The sequence below is a fragment of the Peromyscus leucopus genome, chromosome 7, assembly GCF_004664715.2.
Source record: "Peromyscus leucopus breed LL Stock chromosome 7, UCI_PerLeu_2.1, whole genome shotgun sequence".
Classification (NCBI taxonomy): Eukaryota; Metazoa; Chordata; class Mammalia; order Rodentia; family Cricetidae; genus Peromyscus; species Peromyscus leucopus.
In genome coordinates this window covers 115,348,664-115,372,376 of record NC_051069.1, presented here as the reverse complement: position 1 = coordinate 115,372,376, position 23,713 = coordinate 115,348,664, and the positions used below count along the sequence as shown (strand labels likewise).

General features: G+C 50.2%; 2 protein-coding genes across 2 annotated transcripts in view; one reads left to right on the top strand and one right to left on the bottom strand.

Annotated features, from left to right (window-relative positions):
- Positions 1-1,866: 1,866 nt before the first annotated feature.
- On the bottom strand, positions 1,867-19,548 carry Ccdc157 (coiled-coil domain containing 157). Its single transcript, XM_028870663.2, has 12 exons — positions 19,281-19,548; positions 12,299-12,452; positions 9,955-10,219; positions 8,050-8,221; positions 6,736-7,381; positions 6,008-6,085; positions 5,479-5,669; positions 4,803-4,979; positions 4,508-4,676; positions 2,793-2,932; positions 2,315-2,403; positions 1,867-2,227 (listed from the first exon to the last, which is right to left on the bottom strand). Exons 1-12 carry the CDS (start codon positions 19,524-19,526, stop codon positions 1,978-1,980), a joined length of 2,577 nt encoding a protein of 858 aa, XP_028726496.2. The 5' UTR covers positions 19,527-19,548; the 3' UTR covers positions 1,867-1,977.
- The window catches only part of Sf3a1 (splicing factor 3a subunit 1), a 22,942-nt gene continuing 18,745 nt past the window's right edge, over positions 19,517-23,713 (top strand). The window contains exons 1-2 of the mRNA XM_028870662.2: positions 19,517-19,678; positions 22,782-22,903. Coding sequence (XP_028726495.1) covers positions 19,616-19,678; positions 22,782-22,903 — 185 coding nt within the window. The 5' untranslated portion in view covers positions 19,517-19,615. The remainder of the gene's footprint in view (positions 19,679-22,781; positions 22,904-23,713) is intronic.

Sequence of the window (23,713 nt, the reverse complement as noted above, 5' to 3'; positions counted from 1 at the left end):
ATCAGGAGTTCAAAATCATCCTCGGCTGCATAGTGGGTTTGAGGTCAGCCTTGGCTCCTCCCCAAAACAATCAAACAAAATAGCAGTCCCCTTGGCTTCTCCTGCTTGGAGCAGGGAGAATTCTTACAGTCCTCAAAACCTCGCATTCCACTGCTGCATGAGCATACCTTGTGTAATCTTTACAACATTGACTCTGAGAAGCTTAACCCCTGTGAGTAAGTTATATTAAACAGCCTGCAGATGAGAAAGGCAAAGGCTGGGGCATGGCTCACTGGTAGAGCACTTGTCTAACATGCACAAAGTCCTGTTCAGTTCCCAGCACTAAATGGTGACAAGACAATGAAAAGCATCAGGTCAGCACAGGAGCCCATGGGAAGCAGAGGCAAGTCAGAGACTGGAGGGGGATCCGTGTGGGAGACATACATTCTCTGCCTCCCCCCTTTCTCTGTCTCTCCTTTCTCTCTCTCTCCCTGTCTCTGTTTCTCCTCTCTCTCTGTCTCTCTGTCTCTGTCTCTGTCTCTCTCCAGGGTCTGTATGTAGCTCTTGCTGTCCTGAAGCTTGCTTGCTCTGTAGCCCAGGCTGGCCTCAAACTCACAGAGATCTTCCTGCCTCTGCCTCCTGAGTGCTGGGATTAAAGGTGTGCGCCACCACCACCTGTCTCTGCTGCCTTCTTGAAGATGGGCGGTACGAATCAGAAACCAGGCTAGAGCAGCGTGGCAATGGGGACCTCACCCCCAAAGCCTGAGCCTAAGGATCAAGCTCTGCCACAGCCAGGAGTTTGTCAGAGCACTCTTCCCCAAAGTCATCTAAAGGAGACATTCTGAATGATACCTTGATTTTTGACCTCTGAGCAGAGGGCCTGGCCAAACAAACTGGACTTCTGAACTTTTTGCTTGTTTCCTATTGTTCTCTGTCTGTCTGTCTATCTGTCTGTCTGAGTCAGGTCCTCCCTATACAGAAAAGGCTAGCCTTGAACTCTCAATCCTCCTGTTTGGGAAGGAGTCAGTGGAGGCCTGGGATGCTCAGCGGGAACAGGGCCTCTCTCAGGGAGCTGTGTCCAAAGCTGGCTCTCCCTGGCTGAGTGACTCAGAGCATCCGGTTTCCTCCAGAAACCCTGGGCTGTCAAGAGACGGAGTTGGGAAACCTGCCAACGCCAGCTCACTGCACATGCGGCTTCCTTTGACTCTTCACTGTAAACTGAGGCACTCAACCTGATGGCCTCCTCATCACATAATAAATAATGCCACCTAGAAGGCCAGCAGAGTGTGACCTGAGAAATCCTCAGTAAGAATTTAGAGCCTGTCCTTCACAAACAAGGGGACTCCAGGCAGGCTAATGGCTTGCTTTAGAAAAATGACCACTGTGTGCATGGTGTGGCTGGTACATCCTTGCTTAGTGCCATGTCACCCTGAACTGGGTGGCTGGCTAAGGTGTCCAAAGGCCTGGGCTTTCCTTCGGTGGCTTTGTGAGCCTCTGACCTCTAGGACCGAAGAGGGACCTCTCTGGTGTCCCTAATGGCAGCGAGCTCCTTGGTGAGCCACCTGGTGCCCTTGGGGCCTGCACCAGATGCAGAACCAAGGTGGAAGGCAAAGTACTGCTGTTCCCTGCCTGCCTTGCTGGACCAGAGACAAGGTCATGGCCTCTGGGTCCTTGTTTCAGATGCATCCTCACACCCTGAGCCCTACCCTAAGTGCTGGTCAGAAAACCCAGGGTTACCCCTCAAGCCCTTTCTATGGTGCTCTCTGTGTGCTCTCCCATAGTGCCTGTTAGGATGGAGACAGGAAGCTCCCACTCAATGGCAGGCCTCTATTGGCCAGTGACCTGCCTGGTGGGATCATAGAAGCCTTTGTCCAACGAAGAGGGAAGGTCTGTTCCCCCAGCTCAGCCACGCTGAGGCCAAGATCGCTGTGGGCAGATGGCTGGGGCTTTTATTCCATGGGAGATTGCTAGCCACCTGCCCTCCAGCCCTACCCCTGGTTATGTGGGCCGCTCCTGGGGCTGATATGTAGAGCCAGCCTGAACTCGGTTCGGTGAGAGTTTCCTCCTGAGCCTGGCCAAGGCCCGGATGGGGTTCTGGGTGCAGTTGGCTGAATAGGTTCTGTCTTCCAAAGAGGCTTTGCTGGGCCAGCTGCTGGGCTGCCGAGAGGGGGATGCTCGGGGCCCGCCTGGATGGGTTCTGCCTGTACTGCTTGTCCGGCTTCCAGAAAACTGCCGTCTGCCCATGGGCCTGAGGGAAGACAGGGACACCAAAATTCCCTGTGATCAAGGGGACCCTAGCACTTATCTGACCGACCTCAAGAAAAGCCTTACTCACCCTGGGGATGTACTCTGTGCCTGGGCTGAGGTTATCTCTCCCTGGGTGTCCTTGTAGGGAGGGGGCCAGAGCTGGCCCTGCGGGATCATCTGCAAAGAAGGTCAAGCTCATCAGGGCCCAGGAGCCCCTCCTTGAACTGCAGAGAGTGTCAAGATGGAGGGGGAGGCAGAATCCCCAGGCAAGCCCTCAGGTTCTCTTCACTAAGAGGCAGGGCTTGCGAAGCCATCCAAGGGCCATCCTAGCTGCAAAGCCTTGGACAGGTGATACATATTGACTCCGGAAGGAAAAGAATGAGGGGCTGTAGTGGGATTGTGAGCTGGAAGGCTCTGTCTTTCATAGTCTCATACCTTTTGACATATGGAAGAGGTTTTTCAAGTGTGGCCTAAAGCCACATGCCATGAGGCAGGTTCTCATGGCACAGTCTCAAATCCTGCCTGGTAAGGACCCCTTCATATACCCAAGCCCCTCAAAGGCTCACTTTGAGGCCTCCCTGTTGGGCCACCTCTTGGATTTTGGTCAGCATGGACTGGAACCGCCTGTTCTCTTCCTGTAGGACCTGGATGCGGATATCATTGGCTTGCATCTGCCTCTCCATGTCATGGGTGACATTGCTAGAACCTGCAAAGACATTTGGGGCGCGACATCACTGGGCCTGCCTCTTGTGTCCAGTGGGACAGGACAGAGGCTGGGGAGGGGTAGCACCCAGGCATCCCATCACAGCTTCCTCTGGAGTCTCTTGTCCCTTCCTGTAGCCACCTACTGTGAAGGTGACAGTACATTTTAGAATTGGTGAGCCCTACAACTGCAGGTTTGGATAGTGAGTAAAAGAATGGATCTTATTGAAGGTCACCTGTCTTTGGCCTGTCAGAGGGGTACTCTAGGTTGTGCAAAGGTACACTGGGGTTCACGTCACAGGAAGTCATCATGTATGTTCTTCCTTTCATGGTGTGGGGTTGATAGATGCCAGCTCCCAGCCCTACACACCTGAGCAAGTCGCCCGCCCATGCTAGATCTCAGTTTCCGGCTTCATAAGAAGGTTGTTGGGCTGGAGAGAAGGTGCAGTGAATAAGAGGACCGGGGTTCAACTCCCAGCACCCACATAGCAGCTTACATCCATCTAACTCTGGTTCCAGAGGATCTACTCTGTCTTCTGGCCTTCAGGCACCAGGTACCAACATAGTACATAGACATATATGTAGCCAAAACATCCATACACACACACACACACACACACACACACACACACACACACACACACACAAAATGTTTGTAGGGCTGGTGAGATGGCTCAGCAGGGAAGGAAAGATGCTGAAACCCAGCCTGACCACGTGAGTTTGGTCCTTGGACCCATATGGCAAAAGGAGAGAACCAACTTCCACAGCTGTCTTCTGACCACACTTGTGCCGTGGCAGGTGCACACACACACACACACAATGTCCAAAACCGGTTGTTAACAGGAGTCCAGGTTAGCCTCCTGAGGCAGCCGTGGGCAGAGGAGGCCTGGCACTCAGTGCTCAGGAGTGACCGACCACACTGTGAGCAGCTGAGCTACAGTGGATCTCGGATAGCTCTGGGGAGGGCACCATCCACCCCAGGGCCTCAGAGACTGCCTGACAGGATCCTGTGCCAGTGGAGGCGCCCTGTGCTCCTACCCATGGGGTCCAAGACACTGAACAGCCAGGAGAAATGGCCTAGAAAATGGTCCCACGGTACGACACCAGGAAAGGAAACCTGGGGAAGTTGAACAAGGACTGACATGTGATGTGACAGATAACTAGGGCAGTTGTTCTCAATCTATGGGTTGTGACCCCTTTGGAGGTCAAGTGACTCTTTCACAGGTGCCACATATCACATAGTCACCTTATGCTTCATAACAGTAGCTGAATTCTAGTTATGAAGTAGCAGTGAAAATAACTGTATGGTTGGGGGTCACCACAACATGGGGAACTGTATTAAAGGGTCCCAGCATTAGGAAGGATAAGAACCGCTGTACTAGGGTGAAAGGTGCAGTCACTTTGCCTTTGGGTTTTTGTGTGCTGTCTCCACAGAGAGGAGAACAACATAGGGAACCCTGTGGGTCATGGCGGCTCTAGAACACAGCCCACCCTCCTGCCCCCGATCTCCTCTTGCTGAGGGTGAGAACAGGTCCCATCCAGGCCCCGCCCCGCCCTCAGCAGTACCCCAGGCCCCTACTGTGGGTCTGGGCCTCCGTGGGCTGGTGCAGGTCTGGGAAGGCCACCAGCAGTCGTTCCCGCTCCTTTAGCTCCTCTAGCTCCCGTCGCAGCTCGGAGATGGTCAGCCTCAGGTCTGTAGTTTCCTGCTCCAGGTCCTGCTTCTCCTGCTGCAGGCTCCGCAGCAGCTCCTGGGGCAAAGGCGAGCTTAGTCCTGGCTCTGAGCTCCCTTGGGGACCCACAGGCCCAGGGACACTCTGACGGCAGGTTAGAGGCTCCTCAGTGAAGAGGGCTGACCCCCCCCCAGCCCACCACACCTGCTGGGCCTGCAGCTGGCACTGTCCCTGTTCCCGGTTGCTCTGGAGGTTCTTCAGCTGCTCCTCCAACTCCGCCCGCTGGACCTCGGCCTCATCCAGACTTCCCCGCAGCTCTTCCCGCTCCTGGTCCAGACTGTCCAGCTGCTGGAGCAGGGTCCTCTGCTTGGCCTGCAGGGACTAAATGGGAATGGATAGGCAGGGCCGATGAAAGGATGCTGGAGCCAAACTAGCCATCTGGGACTAAGGAGGCTGCGGGGTGGTGGCTAGGACCCTCTGCTCTGTTTGGGTGCACACAGATGTTTCACTGCAGAAGTCAGGCAGCAGGCAGACAGTCATTCAGTCAGGACACCGCCAGGACCCACTATTCTGAAAGCAATTGGATGACCCACTCATCCAACTCCCACCCAAAGGATTCTGGGAAACAGGCTTTATTTCTTTTCATCAAGTCTCTGGTGTCACATTTGCCTCTATCATTGAAACCCAAATATCCTCCCACTGGCTCTGCCTCTCGGTAGCTGTGTGGCCTGGGGGCAACTTCTTTAGCCTCACCACGCCTCAGTTTCTCCATTCATAAAATGGAGCACATCGGGAGTATCTACCTTCTCCTATCGTGAGAGGGAACAGGGGTAAGAGGGCTGCAGAGGCTGAAGCCCAGTGCCTGGATTGTAGGCCTCACCTCCTGATGACGGACCATGCTGTCGACTCGGGCCTTCTCCTTGTCCAGCTCTGTGCTGGCCCAGCGGATCTGCTTGCCAGCTCCATCCAGCCGCCCTGCCAGCAGCTGCACTTGCTCCTCCAGCTGCTGCACTTGCTTCTCAGCGGCCGCCCTGCGCTCACCTTCCTCCTCCAGCCGCTGGGCCTTTGCCGCTGCAGGGTTGGGTGAGCAGATAGAAAAGGGACTGGGTAAAGGAGCTCTGAGTGAAAATCTCTGACTGGACTAAGGGGAGATCACATCACAGATCTGAAGCCCAGACCACAGCATGGGGCCCTGGACCCCCTGAGGTGGGTCTGGACCACAGACGGCACTTTCTGCCCACTGAAGTTGAGACTCCAGCTTGGACCATCACCAACAGTACAGAGTCAGAACATTTTTCTCCTATGGTTCCCACTGTCTGCCCTAGAAGCTTGGAATGGAAGCGGAGGTACATGTCCAGCTATAGAGTGAGTTGGCGATGTGGGTGGGGTCACACAAAGGGGCGTCTTACCCATGGCCTGCATGGACTTCTGCTGCTGCTTCAGGTCTCCCTCCAGAATGGCCACCTTTGTCTTTAGGTCACACGTTTCTACGGCAGCCAAGAGAGAGGCCTTTCAGAGGATCACCTGGGCCTATGGCCTGTAAGGCCAGTGCACCCTGTAGAGTGGAGGCAACCATCCAGTGTGCAGGGGCTGCTTGAGAGAGGCCTGGGGTAATCGTCAGAGTCTCCCTGGGGCCCTGGCGTGCTCCACTGGCTGCTGGATTACCTAGGCCTCTCTGGACCCAGTGATCTACATGGAGGCAATGGAGAGGCTCAGAAAGGACACTGACTACTTGCCCTAAGCCCTCGGCTGGTAACAGTGGGCAACGGTACCTTCCTTTTGCCCAAGAGCTTCTGCTAAAGCCAAGAGGGGCTGGGGCTAAGGGGTCTCCCTGCAGGTACCTTTAGTGACCACCAGGAGAGAATGTTGGATTAACACCCCAGCCCTCTCCCCTTCTGAGGCTCAGGTGCTACCCAGACCTCCAGTACTCCCTAAGGAGACAGCGCCAGCCGCTCACAGGGTTGCCAGCTGGATGCCTACACCCTTCTTGCTGCCTTCCTTCCCTGGAACTCTTGCCCGCTCCCCAACCGGGGTTTCTTCCATGCAGACTATCAAGACTCGAAGCCTGGTCTCTGGGCGGGGGAGGAGGGATGACCGTCCTGAGGGTATGGCAGGGTCTGGCCTCTGGGGGGTAGACCTGTGAGCAGCTGGCGCCTGTCCTGCTCGCACTTGGCCAGGCTCCACTCGGCCTCCTCTGTCTGCCGCTGCCGCTCTCCTTTCTCCTGCTGCAGGGCCTGCTCCAGCCTGCCCACCTGCTTCCGTAGTCCATCCTTCTGCCCCTCAGCCTCTTCCAGCTGGGTCCTGAGGGGCCCGACAAGCTGGGTGAGGGCCCCCACGTGCTTACTGAGCCGAGTCAGATCTTTGCTCTGCTCTGCTGCCCAGTGGCCCACGGTGGCGGCCGGCAGTGGTTTCAGCCCCATGCTGTCCTGCACCAGCTTCTGGAACTGGCCCAAGGACGAAGGCAAGTTTTGGCTCTGACACAGGCTGATGACCACCTTGCCCACCTCCCACAAGCTGCCCTGGACACTGGTGCAAGCATCACAGGGCACCAAGGCTGTCTCGATGGTCTGAGAGTGGACGCTCTTGGTTTTCTCCGAGGTCCCCGCCGGGCCCCGCAGGGAGACTCTGACAGGGATGCTCTGTAGCCCTTGGCAGATCATGGGCAAGCCTGCCACTGGGGAAGGAGGCTTGATGAACTTGGCAGTCATGCCTTCGGGGCTCCTGGCTGGTTCACCCTTGGCCGTGGGCTTGGCGATAGGAATCTCCCCTTGGTTTGCTCTTTTCTGGGGTCAGGAAAAGAAAGGGAAGGCAGGTGAGAGAGAGGGGCGTGGGAGGTAAGCAGTCCCCCGGAGATGTTGTGACAGCCTTGCCCAGTGCTCAGACCTTCAGGTGTTGTGTGGCACCCACACAAATCACAGAGAACCTTCTCCCTTTCTCTGTGACTCAACCCAGCCCTGGCCTCCTTTCTGCTCTCCTGCTCCGACCCCAGGCTTTACATGGTTAAATGTGCATGGTACTGGGAGGGTAATGGTGGCAGTTACAGCTAATTCTTGATTGCGCTCAGGCCACTATAACCACTCTGTTTTAGACTCCTCTCCCTCACAGTGATGGTGACCTTCCTAACTGGGTGACTGTGAGGATTATGGGATAATCTGTTATCAAATGGGGCTCATATAAAACCCGTTGTATAGATAAACAAACATTCAGAGTGGGAAGGCATTCCCCAAAGTCCCACTGTGTAAATAGCAAAGCCAGGGAGCCAGACTTGACCCCCAAGGCCTGCTTTCTTAACTGCTAAGCCCATGGGACTTGAAGGGGAGGTTCTAGAATTTGAATGCTCCAGCTGGGCAGTGGAGAGCCAGCGAAGGACACAGTGCATGCAGTGGCAGTAAGCAGCCAGAATTGTAATAGTATGTGAGGGTGACCATAGTTAGGAGCCAAGATGACCCACCTGGGGGACTGCCTGCTGGTAGAGCATGCCCAGCCTCAGCAGGTTGCTCCAGAAGCGGCGTACTGTGAGCCCCACAGACATGCATGGCCCTGCTGCTCGGGTAGGAGGCATCATCTGCTCCAAACTGAGGTTTTCCAGGTAGCTGGCACAGCTCTGAAGCAGCAGCAGGAGCCTGTGGGCAGAGTTACTAGGTGGGCTGGGGCCAACGCTGGTGCTAATACAGTCTTCATACAACTGGAGGCTTTGAGCTCCGGGGGACTGACCTGGACACCAAGGGCCTAGAGAGAGTCCGTGTCAGCTTCATGCTCAAACCGGGGGCCACCTCCTATCCGGTGCCCCCATCCTAGTTGGAAGTACTTTCTGCTTCGTGGTTCCCCACTTGACCAAGAAGCTGAGGGAAGGCGGCTTGGCTCAGAAAGTTCTGGGGGAGTAGCACCTTACTTTAATAAGAGGACCCAAAGTCACAGGGTAAGTAGGGCAGGACAAGGGCATGTGCACGTTTTCCTGGTTCCTGTGTGTGTGTGTGTGTGGGTCCTTCAGGCTGAGCAGCCTCTGTGACAATTGGGACTTGGGGTACAGACAGCTAGGTCTCTTTATGCCAACCTCCAAGTTCAAGTTTAGAGTCAAACGAATGCTAGGGAAAGGGGATGCTGGAAAGTGTGCCTTGGCATGGCCAAGACTTACCTTACAGGCAGAACTGTACGTTTGCAACACATACATGGAAGGAGGTAGGGGGTGGCAGGAGGCCTGAGGCCTGGAGGAGGAGGTACCCACTGCATGACCCTCTGGGCCAGGCAAACAATAACACTGGGGAATCAGGACACAGCAGGGAATTCAGCAGAGCAGTCTAGGTTCTCAGACAGCCACCTGTGGTGGGGGAGGCTGTGATACATGTGGCCTTAGTCATGGTCCTACCATTGACATGTCCTGAGCCTCCAAAATGTCACACTGTGGGCTAGAGGCCATGGCCTTCCCGCTAGGGTTCCCAGGCTAAGCTTAGATTCAGTGGTCTCTCGCAGGAGTTACTTTTATACACAGGAGTCAGCTCTATACAAAGGAGGCTAGTACTAACTCGGAAGTAGACCATCCTCAGCCAGGGAGGGTGGGGGAGGTGTGTCAGCAACAGCTTTACAGGAAGGAGGTGAGTGACTGGGGCCTTGGTGGGTGAAGGGGTGCTCTGCTTGAGCCGGAAGGGCTTAGCAGGGCAGGCCTAGACACCTGCTCTGGGAGAGGAAGTGTTCTGTACTCACACCCATCCAGCCCTTCGGAGGATGCAAACACTGCTTTCATACTCAAGACTCCTCCAAGCCTTACAGGAGTACTCTGCCTTTTCTATCTCCAGGCAGGTCAGTCCTCAACGTTTCTGATGCCCATTGGTCGCTGACAGCTTTGCTGGCATGGACGGTCTTTGAGTGCCAGAAACCTGGGTTGTGTTCCCAGGAGGAAACTTTAATGAGGGTGTAGAGATGGTGGGGCGACAGGGGAGCAACTGGGCTCTTCCTAGCAGGGCCAGGGGTGGGAAAAACATCCTCCGCCCTATTTCCTGCCTTGTGAGGCACAGAGGGAGCGTAGCCCACAAAATGCCAGAGCCTGGGATGAGAATGCTAGGCAGCAGCTGTAGTGTTCCTGACACACAGAAACCTGAGGTGACAGCAGGCAGAGCTGTGGTATTGTGGGGACCAACAGCACAGGACAGAGCGGGGGTAAGGACAAGAACTCCCTGAGGTAGATGGGCTAGGGCAGCATAGTACAGCACACAATAGAAAGTGGGGTTACTCTGAGGGTCCTGAGTTGTGGCCCCTGACCTGTGTAGTCAGTCCAGGGTTGACCATTGTTACCCATGTTGTCAGCGGGTCTAGAAACGGCTCCTACTGGTGCAAGGGGCGGGTTTGGCCCAGGCCTTACCTGTCAATGACCAGCTCCAGCAGCACAGCGTGGGACAACTGTGTGAACTCAGGGTCACCTGGCACATGGTCGTAGTGCTCCAGGAGGGCCACCATATCAAGATCACAGGCCAAACGGTCAGGGAACTTCCAGGATGGGAAACGCACAGGCCCAGCCCGGGAGAACACTTCCACAATGGTGCCCTGCAGGTCGGTGAGGTCCTTGCGCAGGCTGTCCATGCAGGCCTGGCTGCCTAGCAGGTGTGCCATCCCCACGGCTCCTGGGGCTGAGTGAGGAACCACGGTCAGCCAAAGTGATGTGGCTATTGCCCGGAGAACCTTATAAACCCCCTGACCTGTCTCGGGATTCCAGATCCCAAATCCACCTCTGATTTTAGGGAGAAATCCTGAGTGACAGGCCTTTTAGAACCTGGTTCTGGATGTCTCGGCCAGCCTCCCTTTCACCTACCCAGCCCTGGGGGCCACCCTCCCTCCAGAGAACCTGTGTGCCCCAGGCCCCCTTGCTATATGGAGACAGGAAGTCTTCTACCTGTAGGGAACTGAGGAAGCCATGAATAAGTGAAGTCCTAAATGAATGGATGCTATTGATATGGGCACAGTAACATCAAGGACTCCAGAGCCTCAGCCCAGAGGGAAATGGCAAAGCCTTCCTTGGGGTACTGAGTGCCAGTGTTGACAGTATATTCAGAATATACCCACCATAGCTTTTCCTCTTGGATGTTTACAGACTGAGTATTGCCTCCCTAATGAAACTGTGCCTACCAAGATTAGCTAAACTGTAGTTGAAGTTTTTCTCCTGTGTCTTGCCAGGTCCCGCGGTCCCACAGTCCCACTGCCACTCAGACCCAAATGAACACACAGAGGCTTAATATTAATTAAAACTGCTCGGCAAATGGATGGAACTAGAAAAAATCATTCTGAGTGAGGTAACCCAAACCCAGAAAGACAGTCATGGTATGTACTCACTCATAAGTGGATTCTAGATATAAAATAAAGAACAATCAGACCACAACCCATAGAACCATAGAGGCTATATATATAGCATGGAGGTCCCTAGGACGACTGTGGTTTATAATAAATTTCAGTTTTACTCAATTATTGAAAAAAAATAGCCAAATGAATGGAAACACATGAACTATGAACCAAAGGTTGAGGGGCCCCCAGCTGGATCAGGCCCTCTGAATAGGTGAGACAGTTGATTGGCTTGATCAGTTTGGGAGGCAACTAGGCAGTGGGACCGAGTCCTGTGCTCATTGCATGAGTTGGCTGTTTGAAAACTGGAGCTTATGCAGGGACACTTGGCTCAGTCTGGGAGGAAGGGACTGGACCTGCCTGGACTGAGTCTACCAGGTTGATCGCAGTCCTCGGGGAGGACTTGTCCTGGAGGAGGTGGGAATGGGGGGTAGGCTGGGGGGAAGGGGAGGGGGTGGGAGGGGGAGAATAGGGGAACCCATGGCTAATATGTAGAACTGAATGGTATTGTAAAATAAAATAAAATTTTATATATATCTATATCTATATCTATATATCTATATCTATATATATATCTATATATATATATATCTGCTTGACCATTAGCTCAGGCTAACTACTGACTAGCTCTTACACTTAAACTCAGCCCATCTCTGTTCATCTATGTGTTGCCACATTCTCCATGGCTTTACCTGTGTGTCATTACATGCTGCTCCCTGGATGGTGTCCTGGCATCTCCTGACTCAGCCTTCCACTTCCCAGAATTCTCCTTGTCTGTTTAGCCAGCCTATACTTCCTGCCTGGCTACTGGCCAATCAACTTTTTATTTATCCACCAATCAGAGCAACACATTCACAGCATACAGAACATCCCATAGCACTAAACCTGTCTCCTTGATCCACCTATATACCATAAGCCCTGCCTCCTTGTGTGTCTTAAGAACCCTGCCTCCTTGTTCAGCTGTATGCAATAACCTTGCCTCCCTGTCCAACTCTATGAACACGCTGAGCTCCTGGGACACTGCCGTTTCCCCATCCTAAGCCCAGCTTTTCTTTACGCCTGTCTTTTCATCACATGCTGTCTCTGCTCCCAAGCAGGGCCAAGTCTGGAGTCATGCTAGATACGCTATCTACCTTTCCCTCTGACACAGCCAAAACACATCATAGCTTCAGCATGACAGGGAATGCTAGGCTCCACCCCACCCCTACCATCACCGCACCCCTGTAAACACGTGGACTGTGCCCTCTGAGCTCATTACTGTATGACCTGGTCACCAAGTCTGAGACCTGGGGCTAAAAGTGCAGGGAAACTCAGAGGGGTGCTGGGGTCTGGAGTGGATTCTGGGTTTCCCAGAGGACTAGTTCTGCCCTTACCTCTCACAGATGTCTGCCCATGAAGCTGGAGTGACCGACTATGTCCACCTCTTGGACTCGGCTCTGAGGTCTGGGGCTCGTGCCGCTGCCTGGCTTTCTGGCTCTGGGCTTCCTGGTTCAGGTGTAGGGCTGGCCGCAAGCGGCCCTCCCATCCCTAGGAATGGATACACCACAGAGTGAGTGAGCACACAGGACGGCTTCCTAGGAGACTGAGTGGGAGCTGCCTGCCTACAAGAAGACATGTCCCAGGCTGGAGGAAGGGGATGAGGAAAAAGTGTACATGGGGAGTATACATGCCTTCAGCCTAACCACAGGAGTGCTACTCCCCCCAAATCTGTCCCCCTTTATATATAACCAGAACCCAGAGAAATCACTCAGGTAGCGGGAGTTCTTAGTCTCCTCTCTTCCTTCCATCCTTAGGCCATGCTGTTTCTAGAACAGCCATGTCCAAAAGAAGTATAATGCAAGGAATGGGGGCTTGGAAACGGAGAGAACAGCAGAAGCACAGAGCTCGCTTTCCTTTCCCCTCGCTCTTCCCTGGAAAGGTTGCAAAACTCAGGGACACTGACTCCCCTCCCTTCTTCACTGAAGACCTCACATGATAGGCATCCTGTAGAAAATCTCGTTGGTAAGGATATCACAGGAGAATGAAAAGAAAGATCTGGAGTCAGTGAGATGGCTCAGCAGGTAAAACATTTGCCACCCAAGGATGACAATCTGAGTTCGATTCTTAGAACTCAGATGGTACAAGGAGAACATCAGTTCACAAAAGCTGTCCTCTGACCTCCACACATGCACTGTGACACATGCATGTGTGTTTGCGCACATCAGCACATATTATAATAGCAAACAAGTACTTGTTTGTTTGTTTGTTTGTTTGTTTGTTTTCTGAGACAGGATTTCTCTGTGAAGCAGTCCTGGCTGTCCTGGAACTCACTCTGTAGACCAGGCTGGCCTTGAACTCACAGAGATCCACTTGTCTCTTCCTCCTGAGTGCTGGGATTAAAGGTGTGCACCACCGCATGTGCCACCACTGCAAGCTACAAGTAAAATTTTTTAAAAAGAAAAAAAAAATTTAACAGTCTCTTTTGGTTTGAATGTGAATTGTCTCCCACGGGCGTGTGTATTGGTTGCTTGGTTGCCCACTGGTGAGCTTCGGAGAGGTGACTGGACCTGGAAGGTTTTGATGTAGTCAATGGGTTCATCCTCTCCTAGATATATAGTACAATGGCATTACTGAGAGGTAGTAGAAAGTTGAAGGTGGGGCCTGGTTGGAAGAAGAAGGCCATTGCAAGTGTGTCCCTGGGGGCCATGCCTTGCCCTGGCCCTTCCTGTTTTCCCTCTTTGCTTCCTGTCTGTCAAGGGGTGAAGAGCCTCCTCCTCCACATGCTCCTGGTCTCAGAACCAGAGAGCCAAAATGACTACCCCTTTAAGCACCAAGAAAAGATGTCCTATGTGTCCCCTCTTTATTAGTGTTAGAGCATAGACTTTTATCCTCCAATTATATATATATATATTGCATGACTGTCCATAAAAATACAAAGATGTCCTGGTGTCTTTGGGTCTTTGTTTCTGAAAGTTCCAAAACATGGAAAATTATTTATTGTTTGTTTATTTTAAAGAATGTGGTGGTTTAAATGAGAATGGTCCCCACAGGCTCACATGTTTGGGTCCCATTTAATGTTACTGTTTGGGAATGATTAAGGAAGTGTGGCCTTGTTGAAGGAGGTGTGTCACTGGGGATGAGCTTTTAGGTTTCAAAAGGCCCAGCCTGGATCTCCCTCTGCCTGCATCTTTCGGATCAGATATGGATTCTCAGCTACTGCTCCAGCATCATGCTGCCTGCCTCCACCATGATTCCCATCCGAATGATCATGGATTCAACCTCTGAAGCTGTAAGCAAGCCTTCAACTAAAGGCATCTTTCTTTAATTTTTTTTTTTTGTTTTTAGAGATAGGATTTCTCCATGTAGTTTTGGTGCTTGTCCTGGATCTCACTCTGTAGATGAGGCTGGCCTCAAACTCACAGAGATCCCTCTGCCTCTGCCTCCCGAGTGCTGGGATTAAAGGCGTGAGCCACCACCGCCTGGCTAAATGCATCTTTCTATAAGCTGCCTTGGTCATGGTGTTTCTTCCCACCAATAAAACAGTAACTAAGACAAAGCATTTAAAATTTTAGTTATTTATCGTATTTTATATTTATGAATGCTTTGCCTGCAGGTATACAAGTGCAACATTTACCTGCGTGGTATCTTCTGGGTTAGAAAAGGACATCAGATACTCTAGAACTGGAGTTATCAGTAGTTGTAAGCCATATGAGGGTGCCGGAAACTAAACCTGGGTCCTTTGCAAGAGTAGCCAGTACTCTTAACCTTTGAGTCATCTTTCAGCTCTCATAGAAAAACTTCTATTAAATACATTTTTATGCCTTTCTGTCTTTTTTTTTTTTTTAAATAGGGTTTCACTATGTAGCCTTAGCTGGTTTGGAGCTTGCCATATAGACTAGACTGGCCTCCAACTCAGAAATCCACCTGCCTCTGCCTCCCAAGTGCTAGGATTAAAGGTGTGTATATGTAGCTCTGCTTTTCTCTTCTTTCCTTCTTTCCTTCTTTCCTTCCTTCCTTCCTTCCTTCTTTCTTTCTCTCTCTCTTTGTTTCTTTCTTTTTTGCTGTGCAATAATCCTCTTGTACACTGTAAAGATTTGCCACTCAAATTGCTTTAATAAAATGCTAATTGGCCAGTAGCCAGGCAGGAAGTATAGGTGGGTGACCAAACTGAGGATGATAGGAAAGAGAAGGGCAGAGTGAGGAGTCACCAGCCAGATGCAGAGGGGCAGGAGATGAATGTGCCATGCGAATAAAGGTATAGCCATGTGGTAAAGCATCAATAGCAATATGAGTTAATTTAAATGTATGAGTTAGCTAATAACAAGCCTGAGCTATTGGCCAAGCATTTACAATTAATATACTCCTCAGAGTGGTTATTTGGGAATAGGTGGTAGGGACAAGAAACTTCCATCTACACTTCCTTTCCTTCCTTTTTTAAACATCTGTCTTTCTAGTTTTAGGGATCTCAGTTATGAACCTTGTGATGAGTAAGTTAAAACATTACTTTCTCTGTTTTTTTTTTTGTTTGTTTGTTTGTTTTTTTTTTTTTTGGTTTTTCGAGACAGGGTTTCTTTGTGTAGCTTTGCGCCTTTCCTGGGACTCACTTGGTAGCCCAGGCCGGCCTCGAACTCACAGAGATCCGCCTGGCTCTGCCTCCCGAGTGCTGGGATTAAAGGCATGCGCCACCACCGCCCGGCCTGTTTGTTTTTTTGTTTTTCAAGACAGCGTTTCTCCTCGTAGTTTTGGTGCCTGTTCTGGATCTTGCTCTGTAGACCAGGTTGGCCTCGAACTCATAGAGATCCGCCTGGCTCTGCCTCCCGAGTGCTGGGATTAAAGGCGTGCGCCACTGCTACTTTCCCTCTCTTAAACCACTCAAAAGGAGTAAAAGAAAGCTGGAGAGATGGCCCTCTTGCAGAATACTCAGGTTCGGTTCTCAGCACCCACAGATGTCAATCTGTAACTCCAGTTCCAGAGGAGGTGATGCCCTCTTTTGTCTTTGCAGGCACTGAACACTTGTAGTACTGGGACATGCCTGCAGGCAAAACACCCTTATACATAAAATATAAATAAATCTTTTTAAAAAAGAGTGTAGAAAGAAAATTTATTTAGCCTAATATACTCAAGGCATTATTTCAACAAAAACTCAATATGAAATTGAGATTTTTGTTTATTTTTTAATTTTTTGAGGCAGGATCTCACTATGTAGCCCTGGTTGTCCTGAAGCTCATTACACAGACCGAGCTGATCTCCAACTCACAGAGATCTGCCTGTTTCTCACCCCCCACACCCGCCTTCCCCCGAGTGCTGGGACTAAAGGTGTGTGTATTCATATTTGACTATTTACTTATTTGTAATTTGTTCATTTTTTAAGTGTAAGTGTGTCTGTGTGATGTTTGTGGGTGCCTATGGAGTCTAGTGGTGTTGGGTCCCATAGAGCTGACAGTACAGGAACTCAGCCACCTGACATGAGTGCTGGAATCCAACTGGGACTCCTGGAAGAGCAATACATGGTCTTAATCTCGGAGTCATCTCTACAGCCTGGCTATTACATTTTTTAAAAGACATGCTTATGTTGTCTTGTGGCCCACACCTTTAATCCCAGCACTGGGGAGGCAAAGACAGATAGATCTCTGTGACTTCAAGGTCAGCCTGGTCTACAAAGTGAGTTGCAGGACAGCCAGGGCTAGAAAAACTCTGTCTTGAAAAACAAAAACAAAAACAGAAAAAAGAAGAGAAGAAGGAAAGAAAAAAGACAGTCTGTATATCCCTGCTGGCCTTGACTTTGAGGAGGCTGACCTTCAGACTCTGATCCCCATGCCTTTACTTCCTACATGCTGTAATTACAGGTGTTCACCACTATACCCTACAAGTGGTGGTGGAGACTGAACTCAGGGTTTTGTACACGCTAGGTAAACACTCTACCGATTCAGCTATATACCCCCAAGCCCTTCAACTTTTTTTTTAAAACTTATTTAGTCACAAAGTCCAGTGCTTATTTGATCCTTATGGTACACCCTCAATTTGTACCAGAGAATATTTCAAAAACATTAATTTTTTTTGTTTGTTTTTTGAGACAGTGTCTCTCTACATAGCCCTAGCTGTCCTGGAACTCACTATGTAGACCAGGCTGGCCTCAAACTCACAGAGATCCACTGCCTCTGCCTCTCAAGTGCTGGGATCAAAGGTGGCCCCACCACACTTGGCCCTATTCAAGTACTTGAAAGCCACATAGGGCTAGTGGTTACTGTGCAGTGCAGTATAGGCGTAGAGGATCGAATGCTATGTGTTCAACAATGGGATTGAACATCTACTACCTGCTAGAGTGAGGCAGGGCATGGTGACACAGGCCTGTAACCCTAGCACTTAGGAGGCTAAGACAGGAGGAATGCAAGTTCAAGGCCAGCCTGGGCTATGAAGTGAAACTTGGGAGGAAGGGGAGAGATCCTTCAGGAACCACTAACCATATCTGAGTTTTCCTGCAAGGAGTGCTGCCCATAATACTCACATACAAACAGATACATTTGACTCCTGTCTCCTATGTGTTGACTTGGCAACTGCCTCTGGTGAGATAGTGCAGCCCAAGAGATTTTATGTCCCTAAGGAGTGAAGTGCAGACAGGAAGGAAAACAACAACATGAAGCATCCTGGCTTTCTTTCCTGGAAAGGACCTGAAGGAAATAAAGCAAGCAAGAAGTCCCAATCTGGGGAGAAGCATGGTCAGAAGGCAAAGCACCTGAGCTTAAAAAAAAAAAAAAAAAAAAAAAGGATCTGTTAGTGGGGCCATCTTGGATACCAATTCCCATGAGATTCTGGGTCAAAACACCAAGAATACTCTAAGTTAAGCAGACACTGTAGCTTGGTAGTATGGCACTTGCTTAACATGGGTCAATCATCAGTACCACAAACATGTATGCACACAGGATATCCAAAGTTACTTCTACTGATTCTTTTAAAAATAGAGCTCATGGGAGGACAGAGAGATGGCTCAGAGGTTAAGAACACTGGCTGTTCTTCCAGAGGTCCTAAATAAATAACTAAAACACTGGCTGGTCTTCCAGAGTTCAATTCCCAGCAACCACAAGGTGGCTCACAAACATCTGTAATGAGATCTGGTGCCCTCTTCTGGCCATATTCTGCATATTATGTATGCAGAATACTGTATACATAATAAATCTTTTTTTTTTTTTTTAAGGGAGCTCATGCAGATTCATAGTGTGGTGTTTGGAGTGGACAAGCACACAATATAGAGTGTCTCTGTAATTCCTAGGTCTTGAGTGAACCTGAAGCAGACCACACAGGTGATGGCTCTAAGGGAAACAACATTGTCATTAGGAAGGGCAGGAGCCTTCCTCTCCATTTCAACACTCAATCCTCCTTCTCTCAAACAACTAACACCATGGTTTAAGACATGCTTATTTCCCAGCAGCCAGTATGCCCACTGAGGTTCGGTCACCACTGAGAAAGTATTTTTGAAACTCTAAAAGCACCTACAATGGCAATTGCCAATCTCTGACCTGAGTGAGCTATTGCCTGGACCCCTTGGGACGTGAAAGTGACACAGTGAAGACACAGTAATAAACATCAGATTAGTAGAGGAAAAAGACTATGGATTCTTTTTCCCCCCTCACATACGGAACTCCCCCCCCCCGCCCCCGCCGCCGTGAGTATGAATTCTTATTTCATGGTCTTCACCAGCAAATAGCTTGCTATAAGGAGCAAATGATGCAATACCTGTAGTGTTTGACACAGGATCTAGCTTGCAGTAAATAAATGTCCAACTGATCCTAACTGTCCCTATTCTACATTAATAACAATGAAATAACCAGCTACAGTGTGGATGGAAAGGGACCTTGTTGCTGCCCCATTTTACAGGTGAAGCGAGTCAAGATGAGCTCAGAACCCTCTTTCGACATTCCGGAGTTGAGAGAGGAGAGGGAACGGGGACCTAAAGGATCTCAAGAGAGAAAGGCCGGTGATTGGAGGCGTGTCTCCGGGAGAGGCGTGGTCTGCAGGGCCGCACAGGTGGGAGTTTGGAGAACAGCTACGATTGGAGGAGGTCGGGCTTGAGGGCGGGGCTACGGAAGTTAAAGGTGCAACTTACAGAAGAGGCCAGCGGGAAGAGACCCTAGGGAATTGCGGGCTTGGGCTCTGTAAGACAGGGTCCGGAAGAGGTGGTGCTGAACAGAAAAAAAGGGGCTAAAGGCGTAGTTAGGTGGAACTCTACCGCAACAGGTCTAATGGGAGGAAAATTCTTCAAAATGACAGGCCAAGCAGGAAGGAAGACCGGAATGGGGGGCCTGGAAGGTGCAGTCGCAGGGAGAGGGAAACCGGCCAGGGCCGCGAGGGGAGTTCAGCGGATGATGTAGAATGGCTCACCTGTCTCCGGCGTCGCAGCCTCAGCTCTGTGTCTGGCCGGCTCACAAAACTTCGCCCAGAGCGCCTGCGGCTCCTAGGATCCCTTGAAACCCTTAGCTGCGCGCCCAGGCCGCTGCCATGGCAACGGCACAGCGCGCCGCCCTGCCCTCGGGGCGGGGTGGGAAGTGCGCCGTGGCCAGGGGGCGGGGCCGGAAGTGTGTTCACTGTCTTCCGCGGCTTTTCTCTCGGTCGCCGCCATCTTGCCATTGCGTTGTAGCCTTCGTGTGCGGAGCTTAACCTTGCCGCCGTACCGGTTGTCGCCCTGAGGCGGACTGGCAGCCCTGAGCGTCGCAGTCATGCCGGCCGGACCCGTGCAGGCGGTGCCTCCGCCGCCGCCAGTAGCCACTGAGCCCAAACAGGTACCGCGCCCCGTGCTCCCCAGCCTGCAGTTCTGGGGAAGGCCTCGTCCCTCCCCTCCCGCGCGGGCGCTACGGCACTCCTGCTGGAAGCTCAGGCTGCCCGGCAGGGCTTGGAGGGACTGCAAATCCCAGGAGTCAGCGCGCTGCGTTGCCTTCTGGTCCCCAAAGCGCCCTCCCTAGAACCGGGATTCTCAAAGTGGCCCGTGCACTAGTAGCCTCGGCCGCACCCGGGGTCTTTTTAGAATCCCGAAACCTCCACTCTAAACCTTCTTGTTTCGTTCAAGTGTGAGAAGCATTCGGCCAGCCTGTTCACCGTCGCCGTTGGGCCTCCCAGTCGCTCAGCCTTTGTCCAGTAATCTCTAATTTCCTAGCCTGCCCCATGTCTTTGGTTTTTTTTTTTAAACACCTACGAGGTGCTTTCCCGAAACCAGAAAAGGTGCCAGTCTTCATTATTACAGAATGGGTGAGGTGTAGTCCCTGCCTTAAGAGAGAGCACAGACTAGTGAAAATATAGACATGCACAAATGCTCAATGTGTATTGTCCGTGTCGGTGTAGATGATGAAGTGTCAGGCAACCTTTAAAAGCTTTCAAGGCTGGGCACAAGGCGAACATCAGTGATCCCAGCATTTGTAAGTTTGAGGCAGGAGGATCATGAATTGAAGGTTAGCTTGGGCTACAGGGTGAGACCCAAAAGCTCACAAACAGCTGAGGAGGAAGCATGCAGGAAAATAATTGCAGTTACGTTGAATACAAACAAACCATGAATTTAGTCAGCATTGCTTGCAGGAGTAGAGGGGAAATAAATGTGGGAGAAGTCCGCGGGAGTAAGAGGTGAGTGGCTGTTTTAAGAATGGATAGCCATGAAGCGTGATGGGGGAAAGGAAATTATTCAGCATGCATTTGTCAGGCACATACTATATATGCTTATTGTTGTTTTCGGTTCAGAATACAATCCCAAACATGACAGATGAGGCCCATGTCCCTTCTCCCGACATTTATGTGTTTGTGTGCCTGTGTATTTTCCTTGACACTGGGGGAAAACAGACAAGATGATACCAAATAATGGTCACAAAACCACCAAGGTAGGAGTCACATGGTTCCTCTTTTGTTAAAGGTACGTGAGCAAGTGTGGCCCAAATGCACATTTGGGATAACGGTGTTAGGAGGTGCAGTTAGGATTTGAATATGTCCTTGAAGACATATTTAAGCTGGATAGTGACGTTTGTGTTTCAAAAATTTAGGATTACAGTGATGTAAAGAGGGGGAAGAGAAACAGTTAAGGTATTCAAAAGACACCGAGGGTGTCTGTCTAGATTAGGACAAGAGGGATGGGCAAGTGTTTGTCACAGTTGACTCTTGGCACAGGCACTCCAGCCTAAGTGATGTGCTGGAATCCTGGTTCTGTCTGTGGGGCAGGTACACATTTGTTATCCCCTGTTGTCTGTAATATGAGAATAAGAACACTTCCTCAAGACTGTCATCAGGATCCTAAGAGTTAATACAGTTCAAGTGCCCGGGATGTACTTTATGTTTGATGAACGTTATTAGAGACTGAGGAGGCCTGGATTTCTGGCTTATGTGACTGGAAAACCATCATAGGTTAGAGATGAAAGTGTCCTGGAGTCTGTTGGGTCCAAAGCTTGGTGCCATTCAAGAGTTACCTGGGAGATTGATTTAGGCAGGATTTTTCAGCCTAAAGTAGGGAAAGGAAGTGTAGAACATAGTTTTCAAGAATGTCTGGCTGAAGACAGTTTGAATACTGAGAAGAAATTATAAACCATGTTTAGAGCAGTGATTCCTGACCTTCCTAATGCTGTGACCTTTAATACAGGTCTTCACGTTGTGACCCCAAACCATAAAGTCATTTTCATTGCTACTTCATAACTGTAATTTTGCTGCTGTTATTAATCATAAACATCTGATGTGATGGTTTTAGGCGGCCCCTGTGAAAGAACGGGTCGTTGGACCCCGAAGGAGTCAAATCCCACAGATTGAGAACTGCCGGTTCAGAGGTTTCCAGTGGTAGAGTAGGAGGTAAAATACAGGTGGGAGAAGACACAGAGGCGCCTGTAGCTGTAGTTGACTTTAGGCAGTTATTTTTATTTTTTACTTAGCCAAGAATATTTTAAATGAGCACTCCGGAAGCAGAGGCAGGAGGATCTCTGAGTTTGAGGCCAGCCTGGTCTACAAAGTGAGTTCCAAGATAGTCGGGTTTCCAGAGAAACCCTGTCTCAAAACAAAACAAAAGTTGAAGTAAATGAGAACCAAATAGGAGATGAGATGGATGTTCACCTGCCAGAGGGAGAATAAGGGAAGGCAGCAGCCCAAAGGAACTGAAGGCGGAGAGAAGTTATTTTTCTAAGATGAGAGCCCAGTCCTTAACTGAGAGGAAGAAGCTGCTGGATAAAGCATTAAAGAACCATTGGGGTCAAATTCCACTGAAGCTCCCCAAACATTTATGCCTTTAACAGTGGCTAGGTTGATGGAATGGATGTATGGAAAAATGGACAGTCAAGACAGAATGAACTCTCAGCCAGCCTTTTTTCTTCTTTTCTTTCCTCTGCCTTTATTTCTATTTGTGTTGAGTATAGAACCTAAGACTTCATGCAGGGTAAACACATTAAACCACTGAGCTACTTTCTGGCAGGCAGCCACTAAGTATCCTATACAAGACACAATACTAGGTTTAAGGCTAAAGATATGGCTTTTTGGATTCTGAAATTTGGTTTCTTAGATTGTGGTCAACATCCCTGAGTCTGAATCACATGGACATTGGGTAAAAAGTGCAGATTTGGAGGCTAGGGATATAGTTTAGTGCCTTGTTTTGCGTGTGTAAGGATGAGTTTGAACCCTAACTCTTCAGCAAATAAACAAACAAACAAAAAAGTGTATCTGATCACACCAGTCTGTCTGTCTAAAGGAGAGCCAAGGAAGCCATTCTTTTCCCTAGTTCTTAGGAATGGCCGCATAAGTACACATAAGGAGCCTGCAGGACAAAGATTGTTGTCACCTGTATCATGGAGAAATGCTGGGAGCTGGTTTATGATAGCCTAACCCAAACCCAGAGCTTGAAGATCTTACTTCCTTTTTCTGTTTTCACAGCCAGTTGAAGAAGAAGCATCGTCAAAGGAGGAATCCACACCTTCCAAGCCAGTGGTAGGGATTATTTACCCTCCTCCGGAGGTCAGGAATATCGTTGACAAGACTGCCAGTTTTGTGGCCAGGTAACAGCTGTTTCTGCACAGTGGGTTGGGGAAAATTGTAGTAGAAAGGGCTTTTGAATCGGCGCAAGGGCAACATGGGCAACATGGGGTTTTTTAGAGGCTCTGACTTAGACTTGTTAGTTCTTCCAAAACCACAGTAGGGCAGTGAGGTAGGCAGTAGACAGGACTGGTGTCTTTGACTTTCCACACCAGTGACCACGGTGAGAGCCATACCCAGCTGTGTAGTCACCAGGAGTTTCTACTTCTAAAACAAGCCGGAGGCAGTTCCTGGTAGCTTCCTTTAACTGGTGATGTGTATGCTGTGTTTGAGCTGCTAGCTGGAGGAAAGAGAAAGCAGGGTTGATCATTCTCCTGTGTAAGGACTACTTTTCCACAGAGCCTCACTGACCATGTACAGATGAGTCAAAAGCAAGCTGATGGGACTGAGGGAAGCTCAGTTATGTTATAAACATTTAGTTATCTTCCCAGGCAGTGCTAAAATTGGTCAGGATTTCTCTCAGCCTCCTCATCCTGCATCCTTAGATGTAATCTTCTTTAGGGCCATTTGACTCCAAAGGTCAACATACCCCTGGACTGGAGCATTTATAGAGTATTCTTTTGCCAACCCACAGATATATCCAGTCCACAGATATTTAGTTTGTCCTTAAGATCTTTTAAAAAAAAATTCTTATTGCCACACTTAAAAATGAGGTGATTTCACAATCTGTCTGGATTTCTGGTTTTCTTGAACTAGACTGCTTCTTACATGGCAGTCCTACTTGGCCAGAACAGTGTCCAGGGTATGTGCCGTACAAGGCCCACACTTAGAGT

Bases quoted from the DNA above. Each gene is read 5' to 3' on its own strand.
- Ccdc157 (XM_028870663.2), bottom strand. From the start codon at position 19,526: ATGGCAAGATGGCGGCGACCGAGAGAAAAGCCGCGGAAGACAGTGAAC. The intron at 5,670-6,007 runs GTAAGACGCCCC...CCAACCCTGCAG, and splicing joins GAAGTCCATGCAGGCCATGG to CGGCAAAGGCCCAGCGGCTG. The intron at 2,404-2,792 runs GTGAGCCTTTGA...CCTTCTTTGCAG, and splicing joins CCCAACAGGGAGGCCTCAAA to ATGATCCCGCAGGGCCAGCT.